The sequence below is a fragment of the Toxorhynchites rutilus genome, chromosome 1 (genome assembly GCF_029784135.1).
Source record: "Toxorhynchites rutilus septentrionalis strain SRP chromosome 1, ASM2978413v1, whole genome shotgun sequence".
Lineage (NCBI taxonomy): Eukaryota > Metazoa > Arthropoda > Insecta > Diptera > Culicidae > Toxorhynchites > Toxorhynchites rutilus.
The window spans coordinates 76,712,408-76,733,437 of NC_073744.1; the positions used below are offsets into that span (position 1 = coordinate 76,712,408).

Genomic DNA, 21,030 nt, shown 5'->3' on the forward strand with positions numbered 1-21,030 from the left:
TTCATCGTTCGTTATTGCTAATCACACTTTTATCTCGCCTTCAATTTCAAGCTATACCCGGATAGTCTTATTCCGGATCTGGCCGCCGCTCTGTCGGCGATCACCGGAAGAAGCATCGACGAGTTTATGGTGTTCTTTGGAAGATGCTTCGTGCGGTTCTTCAGCAATTTTGGGTACGACGAGCTAATCAAGGCCACCGGGAGATACTTTTGTGATTTCTTGCACTCGGTGGACAACATACACCTGCAGATGCGATATACCTACCGGAAGATGAAAAGTCCCTCGATGCAGCTGATCGAGATGGATGAGAACGGAGCGGTGCTGGTCTACAGGAGCACACGGTCCGGATTTTCCAAGTACCTCCGGGGACAGCTGATGGAGATAGCTAAGCAGCTGTACAATATGGATCTCACCATCAAGGTGCTGGAGAGCCAAAACGACGTTCCTGGCGGGACAGCGGGACCGATTTCGATCCAGGGCGGGCTGAAAACGGTTATTGTTAAGTATCGGCTGGATTTTGACAATCGGGAGTATGTGAGTATCTTGCAGGGGGTATCTGACACTCTCTCAGAATGCCGAACGGCGTAGAATGACGATTTTGTTTCAGATGCGAAAACGCGTTCACCTGGAGGCCCATCCATCGCAACTTCAGCTACCCGATGTGGACAGTACCCTTCTGCTGGAACTGTTTCCGTTCGCCATCATTCTGAACGAGCAGATGCGAATAACGGCCGCTGGCGAGAAACTCATTGAATCGTGGATGTTGAATAATGTTAACCGTTCACCGACGGAGATTATGGGATCTAAAGTGACGGATCATTTTAAACTACGACGCCCAACGGGGATAACTTTTACCTGGGAGAATGTGAGTGGATTGATAGATTTTTTTATCGAGATATGTTTTCTCTACTTCTTTTTTTCAGATGAAGCGTCTGCAGAAGGTCAACTTTGAGATTCAATTGTTAAAAAGCTCGTGTAATGGAATTGATGAAACAGTTGTAGAACCAGAACCGGAAGATCCGACAAAGATGATGAATATCGCCCGCCGAGGATCGCAAGGGTTAAGGAGTATTCTGCTGAAGGGCGAAATGCGCTACATCAAGGACATCAATTCCCTTGTTTTTCTCTGTAGTCCTTTGTATGGGCGACAAAATAATCAGTGACGTTCTCTCATTCACCTGATGTTTCAGAATAAACAACCTAGAAGAGCTGCGGGAAGTGGGATTGTACCTGAACGATCTCAACACCCATGGACTCAGCCGAGAGATGGTGTTCTCCGGATTTTCACACAATTCCCGGTTAGATCTGATGTGTGAGCGTGAGGAAAAGCGAGCTGAAGAGCTGGAAACGTCACTAGCCTTGGCCGATTCGTGGAAGCGGCAGGGTGACGAGCTTCTGTACTCGATGATCCCTAGGTCGATAGCTGAACGGCTGCGAGAGGGCCAGAATCCTTTGGAAACTTGCCAAAGCTTCGAGGAAGTGACAGTTCTGTTTGCAGATATTCAGGAATCGCTTATGTCCGATGACTCCATCAAGTACGCGATGACGACTGTGAACACACTGAACGCGGCGTTTTCCGCATTCGATGAGTTAATCCAGTCGCCAATGGCGTACAAGGTGGAGACGGTTGGCAAGGTCTACATGGCGGTGAGCGGCGCGCCAGACGTTAATCCTTGCCACGTACAGCACACAGCCGATCTGGCGTTGCAAATGCTGCAAAGCATTCATAACCTCAAACTGCCGGGAGTTGGAGTGAAAATCGGATTCCATACCGGACCAATCGTTGCGGGTATCGTAGGACTGAAGGTGCCACGGTACTGCTTGTTCGGGGACACGGTCAATACCGCTTCGAGGATGTGCAGTAGTAGCGACACTGATAGAATCCAGTGCTCGGGGCATACTGCCAGTAAGCTGAGGAAATACGGCTTTAAGCTGACATTCCGTGGGAAGGTTGCAGTAAAGGTAATCCGGATAACATTGGGTCGACTTCATTCGCGATTGTATTGATTTTTTTCCGCAGGGAAAAGGAGAAATGGAGACCTTTTGGTTAGATTCTGGTCCTAGCGATTTAACTAGCAAGAAAGCGGCGATAAAATAAACCTTCGGGTCCACTTGACCACTCAAGACAGCTTTACATGTGCCTTCACATCTGCAATTACTTTTTCAAGGTTCAATTAAATAACTCACAAAATATGCGCACTCTATAACAACTAATACAATACATATTTATAGTTACTGTGGACAGATCATCGTATATGTGTTTTTATTGAGAAAGAATTCTAAATTTCCTTAGCACCCACAACCTATTCCGTGATAAATAATAAAGTCAATATAGTTCTGTACGTTGGTGAATACCGCCGGCTGGTTGGTTCCTCCGCAGCCTCCGTCGGGGATGTCGATGGCAACACCAATGAGTGTCAACTGGGTAGCGTTAATTCTTGAAGGCGTCATAAGTCCAGCACCTGCATCACCCTGTTCAATGAAAATGAAAAATCAGAAGATTTATAAATCTCTTCATAGTGCGAGTGACTCACCTCGCATGTTGACTTCAAGGAATCGGTAGGAGCCGGCTTTATGATACCACCGCACAGATTGTTACCGGTAATGTTAGGACTAGTCATTCTGCATTCTCCATCCGTGTAGAGAGGGATCGTTACTTCCAGTGGGATCGGTGACTGGAGCCCCTCGGCCATATCTGAACCCCAGCCGGCTAGGGTAGCTTCGGTACCACCGTAGGATTCGAAATATGTTGGGAGACATATTGGAACAAGAGTTTTGGACAGCGGGACAGGACTATCGGTAATCACTATTCCAATATTGTTTTCAAATATATTGCTCTGATCGTACTGAGGATGGGGAATCACTTTCGCAATTTTCTTGATCAGTCGATTCTCGGTGGTGGACATCCGATCGTAGACGTTGAACAATACGGCTCCTTGGGAGTATAGGGGCATGTTGTTGACAATTGTCGCTGTCGTGATTATTGCCCGATCATTTATAAGCGATCCTTGCCCAGCATCGGAGTTGAAATAAATGAACCGAGTCATCCACGAGTATTTATTCGCGGATTCCAAAACATTTCCGCCTATTACACGCAATCTTTTCGCTGGAGCTGAGTTCACTGTGCCACAAATCTGATGGCAACTTGGGCAGCTGAGCGTTGGGCGGGCGGTTACTTCTTTTGGGTTCATATTGCTGTTTGATCCAATCCAGTTGCCAATAACGGGAACTTGGTTCACCGTGTTCCAATCGAGCGCGCCGTTCAAGATGTTGGAGCCAATAACCTGAAGTTGCCCAGGAAGACTACTTAATCCCACGTCATGCGAAGGAGAAAGCTGGTCTGATTGTAGTTGTGTTATGATTCCTTCCAATTGGTTAGTATTGGGGTTTTGTGTTACTGCTTGTGAAACCGTATTCAGTTGATCGAGCACATCCATAACTGCTGATTTGTTGATCCTTGTGTTACCAGTCGTTATGTTACCCCATGGACTGGTTAGATTTAGCGGCTGTATTTGAACTTCGTTGATCGCGCTGGTTGCATTGGCGATTACTGCTGCGATTTGAGATCCAACATTTGGAAACTGAGAAGCTATACCACTCATTGTTGGGCTACCCGAGCTATTATTGGAACTCGAGCCCCCAAGTTGTGTTATCTGTGTTCCGATCTCTTGCAATGATCCGAAAAAACTCGTGTCTTGTAAGGCACCGGTGTCACTGCTGTTCGTATTATTTCCCGATGGAGCTTCAGTAGTGGTCTCATTTGTGGTTGAACTATTACCGGAACCGGCAATGACATTTATCACGTTGGATATTCCTCCCGCAATCTGGGACCCAATATTGCTGCTTCCGAATGGGTTTGTAATTTGGGTACTAATTTCTTGTAGAGTACCGATGAAGCTCGTGTCCTGGGAAACTCCAGCTGGAGGCTTTGGATCGCTGATATTTGTTTGGGGTATAGTCGCAAGGGATGCTACGTTAATTGGCACTTCGTCAGACTGTTGATCCTGGAATACAGTCAAAGGATTGTTGTTTATAATTTGCTGCAGTTGATTTGGAATGCCACCTAAAGCCGTACTGCTGTCGGTACCAGCTCCCACCAGAGCGCTGGTTACATTGGTGGTCCCTTCCGATATCTGTGATCCAACGTTTCCAAACTGCGAAACTACGCCCCCTAGGGCGGATGCTCCAGAGCTGTTGACAAAGGGATTGGTGATCTGAGTTCCCAGCTCTTGGAACGTTCCCAGAAAAGGGGTGTCTTGTGAAACACCCGTTGGAGGATGACCTTCCGATTGCTGATCTTGCAGGGGATTCGGAACACCTATCGTGGAAGATACATTGTTGATTTGGGACGTGATGGACTGGGAGATGGAGGAAATGTTCGGTAGATTCTGAACAACAGTGTTGTCGATGATTGGATTGAGTGGGTTGCTAGTGGCAATTTGATTACTAATGTTTTGGACTTGATTCCATCCCGTTAGGAAAGGATTGTCATGGTGAACAGGCTGAGATCCTTGTGCTGGCAGATTTAGTAGCGAGTTGTTGAGTTGAGCTGCGATACCACCAGGTAGACCGAATGTGACGCTGCTGCCCTGCGTTTGGCTTGTATTGGTATCAACAGGAACATCACTGGCCACACTGGACAACAAGGTAGATCCAAGACTACCGATGAAATTTGGAGGAGCTGGTCCATTGCTTCCTCCGGGTTTCTCAGTGTGTAAGTTGGAGAGAAGATCGAATGCATTCTGCTGACTAGCCGTTGGTCTATTGACAATAAGAAAGGCATTTGGTTCTGTTGCTTCTGGTGCCCAGCCTCCAGATGGAGACGAAGTTGAATCGGGTGTAGTCTCCTCTGTTGATGTTGCTTCGGTCGCTGGTTCATCTGTTGCTGGTGCTAAGTCACTTGTTACCGCGCTAGGTGAGATATCATCTGAATTGGAAGTGGAAGATGCCTGAGATGGCTCAGTTATTATCTGTACTGTAGTTGATGACGTGGATTCGTCTACAGATGGGGTAGAGTCACTCGCGGCTGAGCTAGATGTTTCTTCAGTCGAAGCCGAAATGTCCTCTGTATTGATGGTGTTGTTAGTGTCTACACTAGAAGATGCATTACTCGTTGCTGGTGAACCTCCAATTGATATCGATGTGGCGTCGGTGGTTGGTTCGTCTGTCACTGGAGTCAAATCACTTGTTACAGCATCATCTGTCTCGGTCATCGTCGTCGATTTCTTCGTCGTAGATGATGTATCTTCTGAAGTGGCAACGGTTGATGTCGTAGTGGAGTCGGTAACGATCTGTTCGGTGGTTGTTGTTATGACATTGGTAGATTCATCCGTCGATGGAGGAATAGAGTTACTCGAGGCTAAGCTAGATGTTCCTTCAGTCGAAGCCGAAGGGTCCTCTGTACTGATGGTGATGTTAGAGTCTACACTAGATGATGCATCACTCGTTGCAGGTGGTCCTTCAGTTGAAATCGAAGTAGCGTTGGATGTTGCTTTGTCTGTCACTGGAGTGAAGTCACTTGTTACAGCACTATCTGTCTCGGTTATTGTCGTCGATCCCTCCGTCGTAGATGAAGTATCTTCTGAAGTGGCAGTGGTGGATGTCGGAGTTGAGTCGTTAACGATCTGTTCTGAAGCTGTGGTTGCCGCAGTGGTAGATTCATCAGTCGATGGAGGAGCATCCGAGCTATGTGTATCTATTGTAGTCGAAGATCCTTCTGTCGTAGCTGAAACATCTTCTGTGGTGATGGTGGTATCCGTACTTGAGATTGCATCTGTCGGTTTTGGAGATTCATCAGTAGATGTCGGAGTTGAGTCGGTTGTTTTTGGTTCTGTACTTGATGTTGACTCAGTTGCCGGTTCATCTGTTGATGGAGTAGCGTTACTTGTAGTAGAACTAGATGTTTCTATTGTAATCGTGTTCACTTCCGTCGTAGATGAGGTATCTTCTGATGTATTCGAAGCTGTATCGGTTGGTTTAGGAGATTTATCAGTTGATTCGGTTGTTTTTGGTTCTGTTGTTGCTACAACTGTTGTTGATGTTGACTCAGTTGGCAATTCGTCTGTCGTTGAAGTAGCGTCACTTGTGACAGAACTAGTTGTCTCTATTGCAGTCGGGTTTCCTGCCGTCGTAGATGTGATATCTTCTAGTGTACTTGAAGCTGCATCAGTTGTTTTAGGTGATTCTTCAGTTGTTGTTGAAGATAAGTCGGCTGTTGGAGAAGCTGTCGATTCATCCGTTGCTGGCGTTGATTCGCTAGTTGCAGTTTCAGTTGCTGTCTCCGACCACGTCGAACATCTTGAACAGTCCGATGAATTATCTTCAGTTGTTGGCTTGGTTTCCACACTCGTGTCTGAAGTTGACTCAGATGTAGATGTTTGCGTTTCTGGAACCGTTGCATTATTTTTATCCATGCCTTGCAGACTTGATGCAATGGATATAATTTGTTCTATAATTGGTTTGTTAGCACTCGGGGAAACCTGACTGAATGGGGATTGTGTTGGCGCATTTCCAACTACTCCATTGTTATGAACGTCGTTCAAACTTTGCAACCCCAATGGCGGTGTTTTTGCTATAGTTTTTACTCTATGATATCTAAAGTTTGCAGGTTTCAGCGGCAAATTGAAACGTTCGATTCGGTTCTGTGAAGGTAATGCTCATATCACGAACGGTTGATCAACTGCACTTATCGATACTTACGAAGGCACCAATTGCACTGCTATAACAGTCATCAACAAGTACACACATCAAAATCACCTTCACTAATATAAAGTTCTCTTTGAACCACATTTTGTTGAAGTCGCGAAAAAACACTTCCGAACAACGCAACAGACACTTCGCAAATGATCTTACACTTTGGCTAATAGCAGAAAAGAAAAGTTCTGAACTAATCTTCTTCTTTTCACCATTCACTTCAAAAATGCATCCACGCAGCAAAAAAGGCCATCTCGTTGCAGCCAGAAAGGAAGAACGAAGGTTCGAAAGTTCTTCATTTGCAATGCATACCCGAAAATTTTACTTCAGTACCAGTTTGTGCCAAAAATAAACGATTCCGGTTTTTATCCCACCGATTGCAGCTTCCCTGTGGCTTCCTGACATGTCTAACGGTCCGTAGTGTTTTGCAACACAAAGGTTGTTGCAAGCGATGGACCAGCAGCAGGACACGTAAATTGATGTTGTGACGCTACGGGACGCTGTCGTTTTTGAATTTCGGTTGGAGGGCATTCACATGTGGCTGTGACTGATGCCCTGGGACGATGATGGGGAGAATGCATTGCGTGGGTTTGTTTCTTTTTTGCTGATTTGGTAAGGCAAAATTAAGTTGGGGCTTCCAGAGGATTCTGAGAAGTGCCGAATGAGCTAACTAATTACATTGAATACCGGTTTACACCAGAAATTTGATGATAATGAAACTAAGGACAATGGACAACGGAATTGTGTAAACTTATTTTATTGATTTTTTCTTTAATTATTTGCTCGATCTTTCGCATTTTAAGCGTTATGCCAAACGGTCAAATTGCTTCGGGAAGAAGGTGATACCTAAATAAACTCGTTTTAGATGAGAAAAAAGCTTTATCGTTTTTAAAATTTCCAGAATTCTACGGTAGTAACCTCAACAATTCGTTATCCTAGTGCAACTTGAGCAAAACTTCGTTTATGTCAGAGCTGCCAAATGTAAATAATTATTGCTTGCTTGCATTTAGCAAAAGTGGGTTGTACAAAATGTTTAAAAGAACATACTTTTATCGTTCGAAATAAATTTTATTGTTCGATATGATCTCCCTGAACTTCACTACACTTTGTTCCATAGATGTTATAATTCACGGATTCCGTTTCTGAAGTGAGCATGCGAACTCACGTCGAAATACGCTTCTACGGCTGTTATTCAATGAATGTTTCTCAAGCATGCAATTTATTCATATGTGAAAATAGTCAGAAGAGAGCTAAATCTGGCAAACAGAGTGACTATATTGCGCTGGTTTTCCTGATGTTTTTTTTCGAGAGAGTGCGATATTTTCTACTCCGGTAAATAAGGTCTTTTTATTTTATTTTGCATATTTGAATCCATTAAATTACTACAGATATTTGAGTTTATTGTTCTATATTTGCATCTCAAAAAGTACTCTATTGTTCGATTTCTACAATTTCTGATGCTGATAAACTTTTCGGATGACTTCACGTATATCGATCTCCAGACTTGAACGACCACGTCCAGTTAATTTGTCTAAATTGCGTTGAAATGATAGCTACTTTCATACATTTGTGCAAATGGCAAGGCATATCCTTATTTCGGACTAAAAAATCAGACAAAGAGCGAAACCGTATCTAATGAAAATAGTGTCTCCGTAGCTTTTAAGGTCGTGCGTCCACTTATACCGAGGGTTTAATCCCAGGATCCTCCATAGCCATTTTCGAGGTTAGAGGCGAATGAACTTTGTAGTTTAAACTCTTTGTAATCGAAAAAAAAATCAATCATCTGATTTTCTAGAATGGCCTTTTTCAAGACTCGAGGCAAACAAATTTTCAAATTTAAAGTTTCTTCAACTTCTTCAGGTAACGCAAGTAACTGCTGATAGAAGCATGCTACGGGAGCTTTCGTATCCGCATGCATTTGTTCAGACTGCAACGTGTTTTGCTAGCAGGGACTGCAAAATTCAGCAGCCTAATGAGATCGTAACTGATGATGTAAGCAAACTGTGAGGGTACTGAGCACAGCACATATCCACTAGTAAACATACCATAGACATGTAGGATAATTGATGATGGTTTGTCCGAATTAGGATGTTTTCATGCAAATCTATTTTTGTTTATGAAAATGGCATATAATCAAGTTTGGATTTGTTGAAAAGCCTCAAATCACTAGTTGCTAATAATACCATAAGGCATTTAAATTGCTCAATTTTCTATGTTTTTCCTAGCGATTTTCATCGAAGAGAAATTATGATCATGGTTTGTCCATCTCTGATCATGATTTGTTCGGTTTTAGAAATCATCATTTTTGAATGAAGGAATCCGAATTTTCAAAAAGATGTTGCATTTATCATTGCTTGAGTTTACTGTCATCATATTGATCCGTTCATAACTCAGGCTTCCTTCAGAATATTGCGTTTTCTTGGGCATTTCAAAGGTGAACAGCACTCAACACAGAGAAACTCATTTCTGCTACACGCGAAGGACAACATAAATAAATTGTAGCGCGCCAAGCGACTGCCATAGTAGTCATGTGGAAAAACCAACATCAGTGTATCGGACAAACCATGATCAGAATTGAGGCCATCGAGATGCATCTTCTACATGATTTATATAAAACAGCCATTCCATGCGAAACCGATCTAGTGGTTCTCAGATTTTCGCCAAAAGTGGTAATTAACCGATTTAGATTAACCACTTAACCGATTTAGATGATCGGCATATCGATTTAAATCCAATGAGCTAGTTTATTAAAAAATATCGAACTTGCGAAAATGAATGAATTTTATTTTAAATAGTAATTATTAGTTGTAGTTTTTTTTATTGTTTTCATGGCTTTGAACTAGAGGGCGCTATATTTTTTCATATTTTTTTTCTTATTGCTTATATTTCTTATTTTTTCTTATTTATATTATTATTTTTTTATTGTTTTCGTGGTATTGGACTAGAGAGCGCTATATTTTTTATATTTTTTTTCTTGTGGATTGCGTGCATTCTAGTCGGACTTGGTTCGATCCCCGCTGATATCTTTTGGACTTTATTCTGACACCCTTCAGCACACGAAACAGCATTTTTTCCGCCCAAGACGAAATGTTTTCTGCCAACGCTAGTTTGGGTTAGGAAATACTAGTATCTATCGAGACGTCAAGCAATATTCATCACGCCGAATACTCGACGGACAAGAAAGTTGTATAGTTTCAATCTTCAAATCAAAGGCACTGAATCCAATGGTCCGAAAAGTGATCCCAGCAACAATAGCTTTAATAGTTTTCTTTAACGCTCAGGCGGTAAATAGATAACATTGAGTCTTGTGATGTTTGGGAAAACTAATTCGTCGGAAAAGGCTAAATTTGTTGAACTGAAACTCATGGATTTTGCACCATGCATTTACCAAAAATTGACGAAGAACCACCATTTCTACCCTATGTGGTTCAGCTTGGCTGTTTTTTTGAAGCTCAAATTACCACTGCGAAATTACTGTAAACTCCAGCCAACATTTATCTATTCATTTATTTATTTATTTATTTATTTATTTATTTATTTATTTATTTATTCACAACACGCCAAAAGGCTTAACGTAAGTGCCAGAATTATCTTAAACTAAATACATTAAGCATAAAAGAAATATCGGATAATGGGTTTGAAATTTTTTATGGATAATTCGTTGACTACATGATAGAAGATACAATAACACTAACCAATTCCTGAAATTTTGCCGACAGAATGTATCAACAATCAACATAGAAATAAATCGGAGCGAACATGAGAAACAAACGTTACTGCATTTACGGTAAAATACATACTGTAGTATTGTGGATTGTGCTCCCTTGGCCGAGTGGTTAGCGTCATAACTAACATGCCGGGTGTTCGGGTTCGATTCCCGTTCTGGTCGGGGGAATTTTTCGTCAAAGAAATTTCCTCCGACTTGCACTGTGATCACGCGTATTCTAGAGCTTGCCACTCAGAATGCATTCAAGGCGTGTTGTGTTATTTGGCATAGAAATCTCAACTAAGTACTAATAAAAATGACGCAAGTAATACTACGTTGAGACGGCGAAGTTCCTCTAGGAACGTTAGTGCCATTGAAGAAGAAGAAGAAGTATTGTGGATTCTATAAAAAGTGAAAAGAGCGAATGTGATGATGTTATTGAACACTCTTCCAATTTATTCAGTTTTAAAAATAATCGTTGGTTCATATTGATTGCTATATATTATATTTATATATATAACAATGGATTTCTGTCTGTCTCTCTGTCTGTTTCTTATCGACTCGGAAACTACTGAACCGATCAACATGGAAATTGGTATGTATGAGTTTTTGGGGTCGGGGGAGGTTCTTATGATAGTTCGAGACCCCTCCCTCCTCTCTAATGGGGGGCTGCCATACAAATGAAACACAAATTTCTACATTACTCGAGAATTAATCAAGGAAATGAAATCAAATTAGGCATATGGAGGTTTTAGGGTGCAATAAATGTTTTTACGGTGGTTAGACACTCCACCCCCTCTCTAAGGAAGAGCTGCCATACAAATGAAAGACAAATTTCTGCATAACTCGAGAACTAATCAACTGTGCAATGCGCATGTGTTCTATAATTACATATTGACAAGCGTTGTTAGTCCATTTGATGTTTGCAGTAGCGAAATTGATCTTTGTTCGAAAGAGGAAATGGAGTTTAATATGATAAAACGCACTCCTATATCGTCTGCCATCTATATAAATAAAAATGCATCGCCGAATGTGTTGATTAGAAGATTAATCAATGAACGGTTCTGCGATTGGACCCATGAACGTGAGCTTAGTAAGAAAACGTGGATGTGATAACGAAAAATAAATTTTGGCGGGACGGGGTTTGCCGGGTCAGCTGGTAGAATATATATTTCGTTTCATTTTTATTTTTATTGTATTTTTTGTATATTATAAATAATAATAAATACACGTTTTTGTTCAAATTTCCAATGATTTGACATCGATGAAGTTCGTTATAGAAACTCTTTGACATTCCCTAATTTCGATAGCAGTAAAATAAATATGAGTTTTTACAAACATCTACATGTAAAACCGCGTTGGCATTTGAAGAAGACTATGGTGTGCAAGAACATCCGTCGATTGTGTTGCTCCGAATCCACTCTTCGTATCGATTGACTCGACTGTACACCCCCGGATGGTTCGGCTTGGCACATCCTTCACCCCAAGAAACTACACCCGCGATTCGGTGAATATTTTCCGACTCCATTTCCTTGTCGATCACATGCAGAGGACCACCGCTGTCACCCTGGCAGGAATCTTTCTTTCCCTCTTCATATCCGGCACACATCATATTATCGGTAATTCGTCTCTCTCCGTACGCCGATTTTCTACACTGCTCGTTCGACATGATTGGCACCACGACTTCCTGAAGCGTGGACGATACCTGACCACCCTCCGAGGTAGTGCCCCAGCCGGTTACGATACCGTCGTAACCGGCGTAGGTTTCTTCGGGACTTGGCTGACAAACGGGTCGCAATTTGTCGTTCATCTCCAACGGCTTGTCCAATCGTAAGATGGCGATGTCGTTGTCATAATTGATTTGGCTATACGCGCTGTTTTTGATAATCCTTTCCACCTTCGCCGTTATCGTTTCTGATTCATCCTCGGTGGACCGGTCGTGATCCAGAAAGATGGCACTGATTCTTGCTTTGTTGAAGCCGTGCACACAATGGGCGGCGGTCAGCACATGCCGGTCCGTTATCAATGTTCCACCGCAATAGAACGATCTACCGTACTTGAGAGCTGTCATCCAAGGGTATTGAACCACACTAGTCTCCATTCCGCCGACGATTCGATTTACCTGATTCGTCCGACCACATTCTGCCGAAATATGAATGTTAATGAGTATAACTTAGCTTAAACGAGGAATGATTATCGCATACTACACTCGGTACAGTTTTCCGCTGGCATGAGAGGCGGTGATGGTCGTTGAATTCCGGTAAGTAACTCAAACCACTCCAGAAAAGGGTTGTCTTTTTTCACGACACCTTCTGCTGTCGGTTCTGGGGTTACCTGGAAAATAAGGAAAGAAAGTGTGCAAAAGCTAAGCGAAAGGAAGCAATGATGATGCGAAAAAGAGTAATGAAAAATGGTTCAATACATATACAATGATTATAATGTGGTATGAATGTTGCGAAGCCACCAAGCCGTTAAGCCAATTTCCACTATTAAGAGTTTTAATTTTGTTCTTGTAATAAACGAAAAACAACACTGTCAATTAGTTATCAAGCAACGTTTATTTTCAGTCCTCTGAACAATAACAAGCATCCGCGGTGTTAGTCTTGATCCAAGTTCGATATCGATTAACCCTCGTGTAGACCCCAGGGTAATTCGGCTTGGCACAGCCCTCGCCCCAGGATACGACTCCGGCAATCTGGTGAATATTCTCCGATTCACGCTCCTTCTTTATCACATGCAGTGGTCCTCCGCTGTCACCTTGGCAGGAGTCTTTCATTCCTTTGTCATATCCGGCACAAAGCATATTGTCGGTGATCCGTTTCTCACCGTAACCAGATTTCTTACATTCCGCATTCGATTTGATTGGTACCGTGACTTCCTGGAGGTTTAGAGAGATTTCACCGTTTTCCTTCGTGGCGCCCCAACCGGTCACAATTCCCTGCAATGATATGAGCTAACTTGATTCTCGAATCTTACTTGGAATCGACCCAACGTACATCATAACCGGTGAAGGATTTATTGCTGCTGGGTAAGCAAACTGGCCGCAGCTTTTCGTTAAATTCAACCACCATGTCCAGTTTTAAAATGGCTATATCGCTGTTGTAGTTGTTCGAATTGTAGCCACTGTGTTTGATGACACGCTCAACCTTGGCAGTGATCGTTTTAGTCTCGATCGAACGAAGGTCTGAACGATCGTGGGCCAAAAGTACCACGCTTATCTTGGCCGGATTGAACCCGTGCACACAGTGTGCTGCGGTTAGGGCGTGTCGATCGGTAATCAGCGTTGCTCCGCAGTAAAATGTACCCCCATACTGCATCATTACCATCCATGGGTACTGATTGACACGGGTTTCCGTTCCTCCCACGATACGGGTAGCCTGATTGATTCTGCCGCACTCTACAAAGGGGATGCTGCCATGGTAGAGGCTCTGTGACGGCTGATTGTAACAACAAATACTTACTACACTCGGTACAGTTCGCCGGTGGAACTAACATTGGGGCTTGGGTGGTCGTGGTGCTACCGATCAACGCTGCCAGCCATTGGAGAAAAGGATTGCGGTCGTTGGGCTGCTGTTTCGACGAGTTTTGGAGTGGTGTGTCGTGGACGACCTGGAAGCGATTTTAAGTTCAAGGAGTGTAAAATCTTCAATTATACCTAATAGGTTTACAATGGTTAATTGAGAAATGTCAGTAAAACAAGATTGATTGACGATTACACGATTTATGTTATATACCTGGTTTAAGAGTCTATGGCAGATATCAAAAATATATTGTTGAGGTTTCCAACCGAAACCAAGCTGAGAAACTTGTTGAGGTTGATTAGTTTATTGAAAATACGGAGGTGAAATGCTCATGATGCGACGTATATGAGTGAGGTGGACTTGAATTGGGACATCGACGGCCATAGACAGGGTTAAGAAACACTTTTTTTTTATTCCATTTATTTATTTAAGGCTCATTAGCATTTTAGCTGTAACAGAGCTGAATTTTAATCGTGTACATGTCACATGGTTATCATATATATAATTAGCACATTACACAGTTGCCATTCGCCAGTATTCCTTCTATACCATTACATATGGTACATTCACACAGTAGCCATTTAGGCGTAAGAGTATTTTCTTTCTGTTATTCCGTTATCCAGTTGGACCACCGGACAGCGGAGACAGTTGATTGATCATTGTTGAGTTATTTATAGAACAGTAGCCCGATGTGTCTGGCAGAGCAGAGCAGTTGTATGGGTGAATCGATCTTATTTCGACCGTGGATCGATCTCCATCGCTGATGATTGTTGCGTGGACGTAGCTATTCTGTAACAACACAAAGATGGTCAATGAGGGCCCTGAGCTTTGAACTCACGATCGATCGCTTACTAAGCGAACGCGCAACCAATGTGGCTACGGAGACCCCCTGAGAAACACTTGAAGCTGGTCAAAAAGAAAAAAAAATATATTCCGGAACATCCATGAAAATTAATACAAATGTAATTAAACGGATTACTTTAACAAAAATGATTTTTTCTTCTTTTAGTGTAATAAGATCGTGAAACCGCGTTAATTCGATTAATTCGAAATCCGCGTAAAAAAACACGTTAATTAGAAAATCCACGTGAAAAAAACCCACGTTAACTGGAAAATCCGCGTAAAAAACCCGTAAAAAACCGCGTAGAAAAAAACTGGGTGTAAATCAAAAAACCTGACTGTAGAGTTTCATTTAATAAAACCTCAACTTTCTTCTGATCACTTTGATGTGCAACTGAAAGGATTTTAAGTCTTGAAGACGACTTTATATAAAAAGGAACAATCAATTCATGCTTTTGTCTCACTATAAATAAAAGCGCTTAAAAAATTCGTGTCCAAAAGCACGGTGTAAATAAACAGAGAGCATGTTTGTTAACACACGAAATGAAAGAGCAGTGAACAGCTTGCTTTGTGTTGCATGTCAATGAAGAAAATCAGCTGAATATCAGCAAATGCATGAGTAGCCAATACGTAAATCGATCAAAGTGAACAGTGACAAAATTCAACTTATGTCACAATTCTAATCGACAAAAATGTCCTCCTTCGACTTCGGAGGTACTCAGAAGAGTAAATACGCGAACATGCGGTTTGTGAGTTCCCCGAGGAGGTCATATTCCGCCCATTAGGCATGTACTGCTAGGAAGATCGCTCCACGACATGCCATTGTGGTTCAAGTGTGAGCGCATCGACAAACAGCAATACTGTTGCCCGGACAACCGGACCAAACCTATCAGGCTGTTGGTACGCCGGTACGAGTTGTCGGAACTGACCGATTGGTTCCACCAGGTGATGCGCAAGGATGATGGGGCTATTGGCGTTGGCGAACCCGTCGAGTGCGAATATGTGACCGATGGTGTCAAAAATGGTGTCCCAACCCTGAAAGATATGGGCGTGAATTTGACACTGATCAGTATACAATGATTAAGTTTTATTTGGTGACTTTTCGTGTCTTCTATCACATTGATTCCACTATAGTATGTGAAACTTTAATTCATTAACTTACAAAAATAAAAAGTTCTGACGGTAGGTCACACGGGTTCTGAATATTTGCTGCAGGTATTATATAGCGTTAAATCAATGAAACAAAAGTTGAAAATCGAGGTTACTAATTTTCTACTATTTCGTTCGCCGGATTAGATTAGTTCGCTAAAGTACCGTCGATGGGAATGAGACCCATTCAAAAGTTTTATGTGAAAATACATGTGCAAATACATAAAACTTTGATAAATTATTAAACAATAACTATTTGTACTACAGTGAAGTATTATGCACTGGAAGTAGTGAAAATATGTCTCCTACTAAGCGATTAACAGCTTTCAAAAATATTTGCAATACTTGTCTAGATATTACTAATAGCATTTTTTTTCGATTTGACCCGGTACTGAAATGAAACCCTACACAAATTTACAAATAATTAGATGCTTCCCAGACATGGCAATATTATATTCACTTCTGTGATCACTGGTGGACAATGTTCTACTAATATACTACTACTGGGCGTTATTATTTATAATTTTGTGAGGTATACAGACCACGCAGATCATATCTGATATAATATGTAATTAAAATACAACATTTATGGATTTATCATCAGCTCCGTAGTAATTTGTATCGGTTCTTTCTTGAAACAGAAGAACAGATACTTATTTCCGCCTAAAAAATAGGAGGTAAATAGTTAATAATTGTCGATAAAAAATTGAAGTTGACATTGTGTTGAAGAAGCAACGATATCATTCTATGTGCTCCGTGAGCTATTTAACAAACTCTGAAATCTCAAACTGATATCTACCTTTTGACCATGTACAAGCATTGTTCGGTCAAAAGCATTTTCAATCTCAATCTGAATTAAGGGGGGACCCCTGTCTGAAAGGTCGTAGCATCTTTACTTCTTCTGGATGTGTTTGTTGCTGAAGCTGTCAGAAATGTTCTGCTTCTGCTTGTGTGACGTACCAAGTTGTAAAAGTCGTGTGAATTGATGATGCAAAACATTCGAACGTAGCTCTTCTGTCGTCGTTTCATTGTCTTTTTTCTCTTTTGACCATTCGTTTTCGTGTAGTCACAGAAATTTTGAACCATGGAATCATCGACTAGATGGAGAAAATTCCGGAAGTTTTTGCCATTTCGTACCTTTATCAGCCATATTCAATTTTGTTGAGATCAATCTCCAATTATTAATCGAAGTGTACTCAAGTTACTCGCTTATCCTGGTCAGATCTAAGGCAACATATAACGTCTCGCGAATCAGTCCAAAAATATAGCTCTGAGATTTTTATTTTATGTGATTCGATTGTGCTATTCGAAAGTCGTGTTCCAACTACTGCTGCCTGTAATTCCAGACGTGGGATGCACAAGTATTTGAGAGGTGTTAAATGAGTCTTGGATCCTACTAGCGCGCACTCTACAATATAATTTTGTTTAAATCTAGAGTACGCCACTGCTGATATATCATTCTCGCTTGCATCTACGAAAACATGGATCTGGATGTTGGAATTGTGAATTTGATTAATTATCATTACATCAATATCATATTTGAGTAGCCAATTAGATAGCCAATTTCGTTTCTTAAAGCCAGCTTGAGAGTGTATAAAGCGTACACAGGTAGAAAGGTAATCAACATAATGTTCTTTTATGATGCATTCGGATATCGGAGTTGGACCTTCTAAGAATTAATATTTTTTTATAAATTGCGTGGAGCTAGACGAGCACGTCGCTCCAAAAGTCATTATTCTCATGACGTATTCATTTGGATTGCGAGTTTAATTGGTGAGAACCTGGTGAAACATTTCTCGAATGTCGCCTATTAGGGCGATACGAAACTCTCTAAATTTATACAGTACTGACAGCAGTGAGTTAAGATGATCCGGACCGGTTAATAGTAATGAGTTGAGCGAAACTCCTCTATGAGATGGTGCAGCATCCCAAACAGTATTTTTCCCGGCTTGTTCGGGTTCACCACGGGGAAAATCGGCAAATGCCAGATTCGCGGATGATTTATTCTAATTTCATGCGGACCTAGTTTACGAATGCAACCCTTTTGTTCATTCTCATACTTTTGTTCACGTTTCATTGTTCTTCCAGGCAATTCAGTCTCTTCAACGCCATTGCTTTGTTAGTTGGTAGTTTTGCACCGTTATATCGCCACAGAAGACCAGTCTCGTAACGATAGTCCTTTCACTGTGTTCGAGATGAGAGTAGTTCTAGAGCTCGTTCATTGTCTTTTGATAGAATCGGACAGTTGCATTTGGAAATCTCGATAGTATCAATAGAAAAATACATTTTTGGTTCTTCAACTATGTTTTCATCTGTTTCTCTGGTGCACTCACATACTTGAACTCCGTGGTATGTTGTATAATGGGCTTTAGGTGGTCAGCCGATTGCACATGGACCGTAGATGTATCACCCAAGTCGTGTTTTCATTTGTAACAGGTTCATTTGTGCTACCCTTTCGGCTGTTGATTGTATGTCCCAAATGACAATTATTGATGCCGATGACAGTGTGAACTTCAGGAAGCGTGAATTCTCATTGATTATTCACTCCAGATGGTTGTGAATGGGACCACCCGAAACATGTAACATATACCCGAATGACATTCACCCGAATGTAACAAATACCCGAATGCAACATATACCCGAATGCAACAAATACCCGAATATATACCCGAATACAACGAATACCCGAATATGTACTTACCCGAATGTAACAAATACCCGAATGCGACATTTATCCGAATGCAACATTTACACGAATGAAATGTTTACCCGAATGAAGACGGAAAAATTCCGACAAATCAGATTATGAATTTTGTCGAATCTCCTGTTGACAAATAAGATTAAATCAAAACAACATGAAAAAGCAGCAAAAATACGAAGTAAAATAAGAAATTGTAATGAGTAAATCCGAAAAATATATTGAAGACATCGCTGTGTCATTTTTAGAAATTAGTGTAGGCACAATTGACATTCCGTCTTCTTTCCTTTCCGTATTCCTCTTTAAGGCGAAGAGATCATTCATAAATGAGCATGGGTTATGGAATATTCCGAAAATTAGGCAGATTATTTTAACATACAAAATGTAAATGAAAATGTCGGAAGCGGCGGCCTTACGCAAGGAATTCTGTGGAATTTTGCAAATGACGCCATATTTTTTTCCTCTTTCTTGAAATTTCTCTTCAGTAAGGTTTGCCATTTAATAATGGAATGATATACGATCCAACAACAAGTCGAGATTATTCAAATTTACCACCGAAATTCGGAGTCAATTGCCTCAACTTTAAGAGCGCTTGCTGCCGCTGGCGCATCAATTGAAGAAGATCCAAATCAGTCTATCACACGTCGTTCTCAAGCGTTGGGCATCTCTGTGACGTTGCGGAGAATTTTGCGAAATTATATTGGTCTACATCCTTACAAGATCAAATTGACGCAAGAACTGATCCGCTTGACCGTGGTATGTTCGTGAATTGGGCTAAACAACAACTTGAAAATGATCCGGATTTTCAAAGGTGATCGTATTGTTTTTTTCGAAATGAATTCAGTGCGATTCGTAAACGTTGTTGTGTTCATGAATAACCATCTTAAATAAACTAATATAAATACCTTCGATTCTAGTCTGTGCCTATCTTCATCCAAATTACGGTCTTTTACTCTGAGTCATTTAGCATGTTATTCGTACATCAGGATAAATTTCCAATACTCACGATAAATATTCATACATTTTCTGTTTCATCCAACCGATACAGATGAACTAGTTGTGAATTTCTGTTGTAACGGGATATTCTACTAATGCCAAAAATATGTTAATTGATTATAATGTATCAAGGCAGCTCGGCTTCGTAACGAATAAACTGTTTCTGTTCCGCGTTATGCATCTAGATTTTGCTGTTTTGACTTTCACCCGCCATTTACTGAGTCTTGTCGTTGATTTCTTGCCTTGTTTTAAATTTAAGTTGGTTCCATCATTGGAATTATTTAGAAAAGGAAATCTTTGGAATACCCTTATAATACATGAAAATTGTATGGAATGAATAATAGTTTTGTCGATATTGACATAAAAGCGAAAAGTCTAGCAATGAAGGGCAATCCAGTGCCATGACGGGTTCCGTCCTTCAAACCAGTTCTTTCCAGAAAGCACAACATCTCGCGAAGAAAGAAGAAAGAGGATAATGCGTGCGGATCGTCGAACGAATGACAACCATTCCCAGAAAAGTGAACTGGTTTGTTGGTTTGTTGAACTTTATCTTGTTAGAATCGTTTCGCCGTTTTGTTAAGATCCCAATCTACTTACATTGGCACTTATGGTTCCAAAAGCAGTACAGATCACCACCAGACAGGTTACAATGGTTGGCAAATCTCGCAGCGGAAATTTCATCTTATGTCGTTGATTTTCTAGTGTCACACGTATTAATGAATGAGCTGTTCCTTCAACGAAGCTTACTTGACACTTTGGGACACTTGAGACACTTGGGACGTTTGAGCCGAAAACGGTGGCCGTTTCGATAACACCTGACCAGAATACTGAATCGTTTTCATTCGCTTTTTTAACGGACGGTGCGCACGGAAACAAAACAACTGTCACGATTTCGCCACGAAAGGGCCCCGCAAGTAAAATTCTCCGGGTAGACGGGTATACCAAAGGAGCGCTCCTACCGAAAGCCCGGTCTAATCTCGACGCAAGGTTAGCTACTACTAAGCCCCCACGGCTGATTCTGAACGCATTGAACCGTGTGCCGCTTGTTCGTTCCAATGTCGTACCCAGCGAGCGCGCAGAAAGAAAGTGGGCTCATCTTCCTCCGCTCCGCCCACCACGGTGTTCCTCTGATGGGAAGGCGAAACCAAACAGCTTCACTGCCACCCAAGCGCCAAAGCATCGTTCTCTATTCGTTAATGTGGACAACCGGGACATAGTCATCGCAATCTTATCCAGGCTAATGATAGGTAATAATTGAAGACACATTAGGCGAGGAAAAGGGAAACTGTGTTCGGAGCATAATTTACGATTGAATTAGCTTCCGATACGGACTGTTGATGTCAGACAGTTACGAATTCTAAAAGGGTGGTCGTGAACAGAAATTTTGACTCATTTTCGGAAATTTTTGGAGGCTCTGATAAAGATCT

At 41.5% G+C, this 21,030-nt stretch overlaps 2 protein-coding genes across 13 annotated transcripts in view; one reads left to right on the forward strand and one right to left on the reverse strand.

Moving 5' to 3' along the window:
• LOC129762887 (soluble guanylate cyclase 89Db-like) overlaps positions 1–2,242 on the forward strand; it is a 79,855-nt gene extending 77,613 nt beyond the window's left edge. For all 12 annotated transcript variants that reach the window (XM_055761466.1, XM_055761461.1, XM_055761473.1 and 9 more), the window contains 5 exons: positions 52–534; positions 608–865; positions 924–1,138; positions 1,191–1,962; positions 2,021–2,242. In XM_055761466.1, coding sequence (XP_055617441.1) covers positions 52–534; positions 608–865; positions 924–1,138; positions 1,191–1,962; positions 2,021–2,098 — 1,806 coding nt within the window. In that variant the 3' untranslated portion in view covers positions 2,099–2,242. The remainder of the gene's footprint in view (positions 1–51; positions 535–607; positions 866–923; positions 1,139–1,190; positions 1,963–2,020) is intronic.
• Positions 2,243–2,288: 46 nt separating this feature from the next.
• On the reverse strand, positions 2,289–20,614 carry LOC129761083 (mucin-2-like). Its single transcript, XM_055758786.1, has 7 exons — positions 20,201–20,614; positions 12,604–12,733; positions 11,786–12,541; positions 7,019–7,193; positions 6,700–6,946; positions 2,535–6,641; positions 2,289–2,472 (listed from the first exon to the last, which is right to left on the reverse strand). Exons 1-7 carry the CDS (start codon positions 20,282–20,284, stop codon positions 2,290–2,292), a joined length of 5,682 nt encoding a protein of 1,893 aa, XP_055614761.1. The 5' UTR covers positions 20,285–20,614; the 3' UTR covers position 2,289.
• Positions 20,615–21,030: the final 416 nt, after the last annotated feature.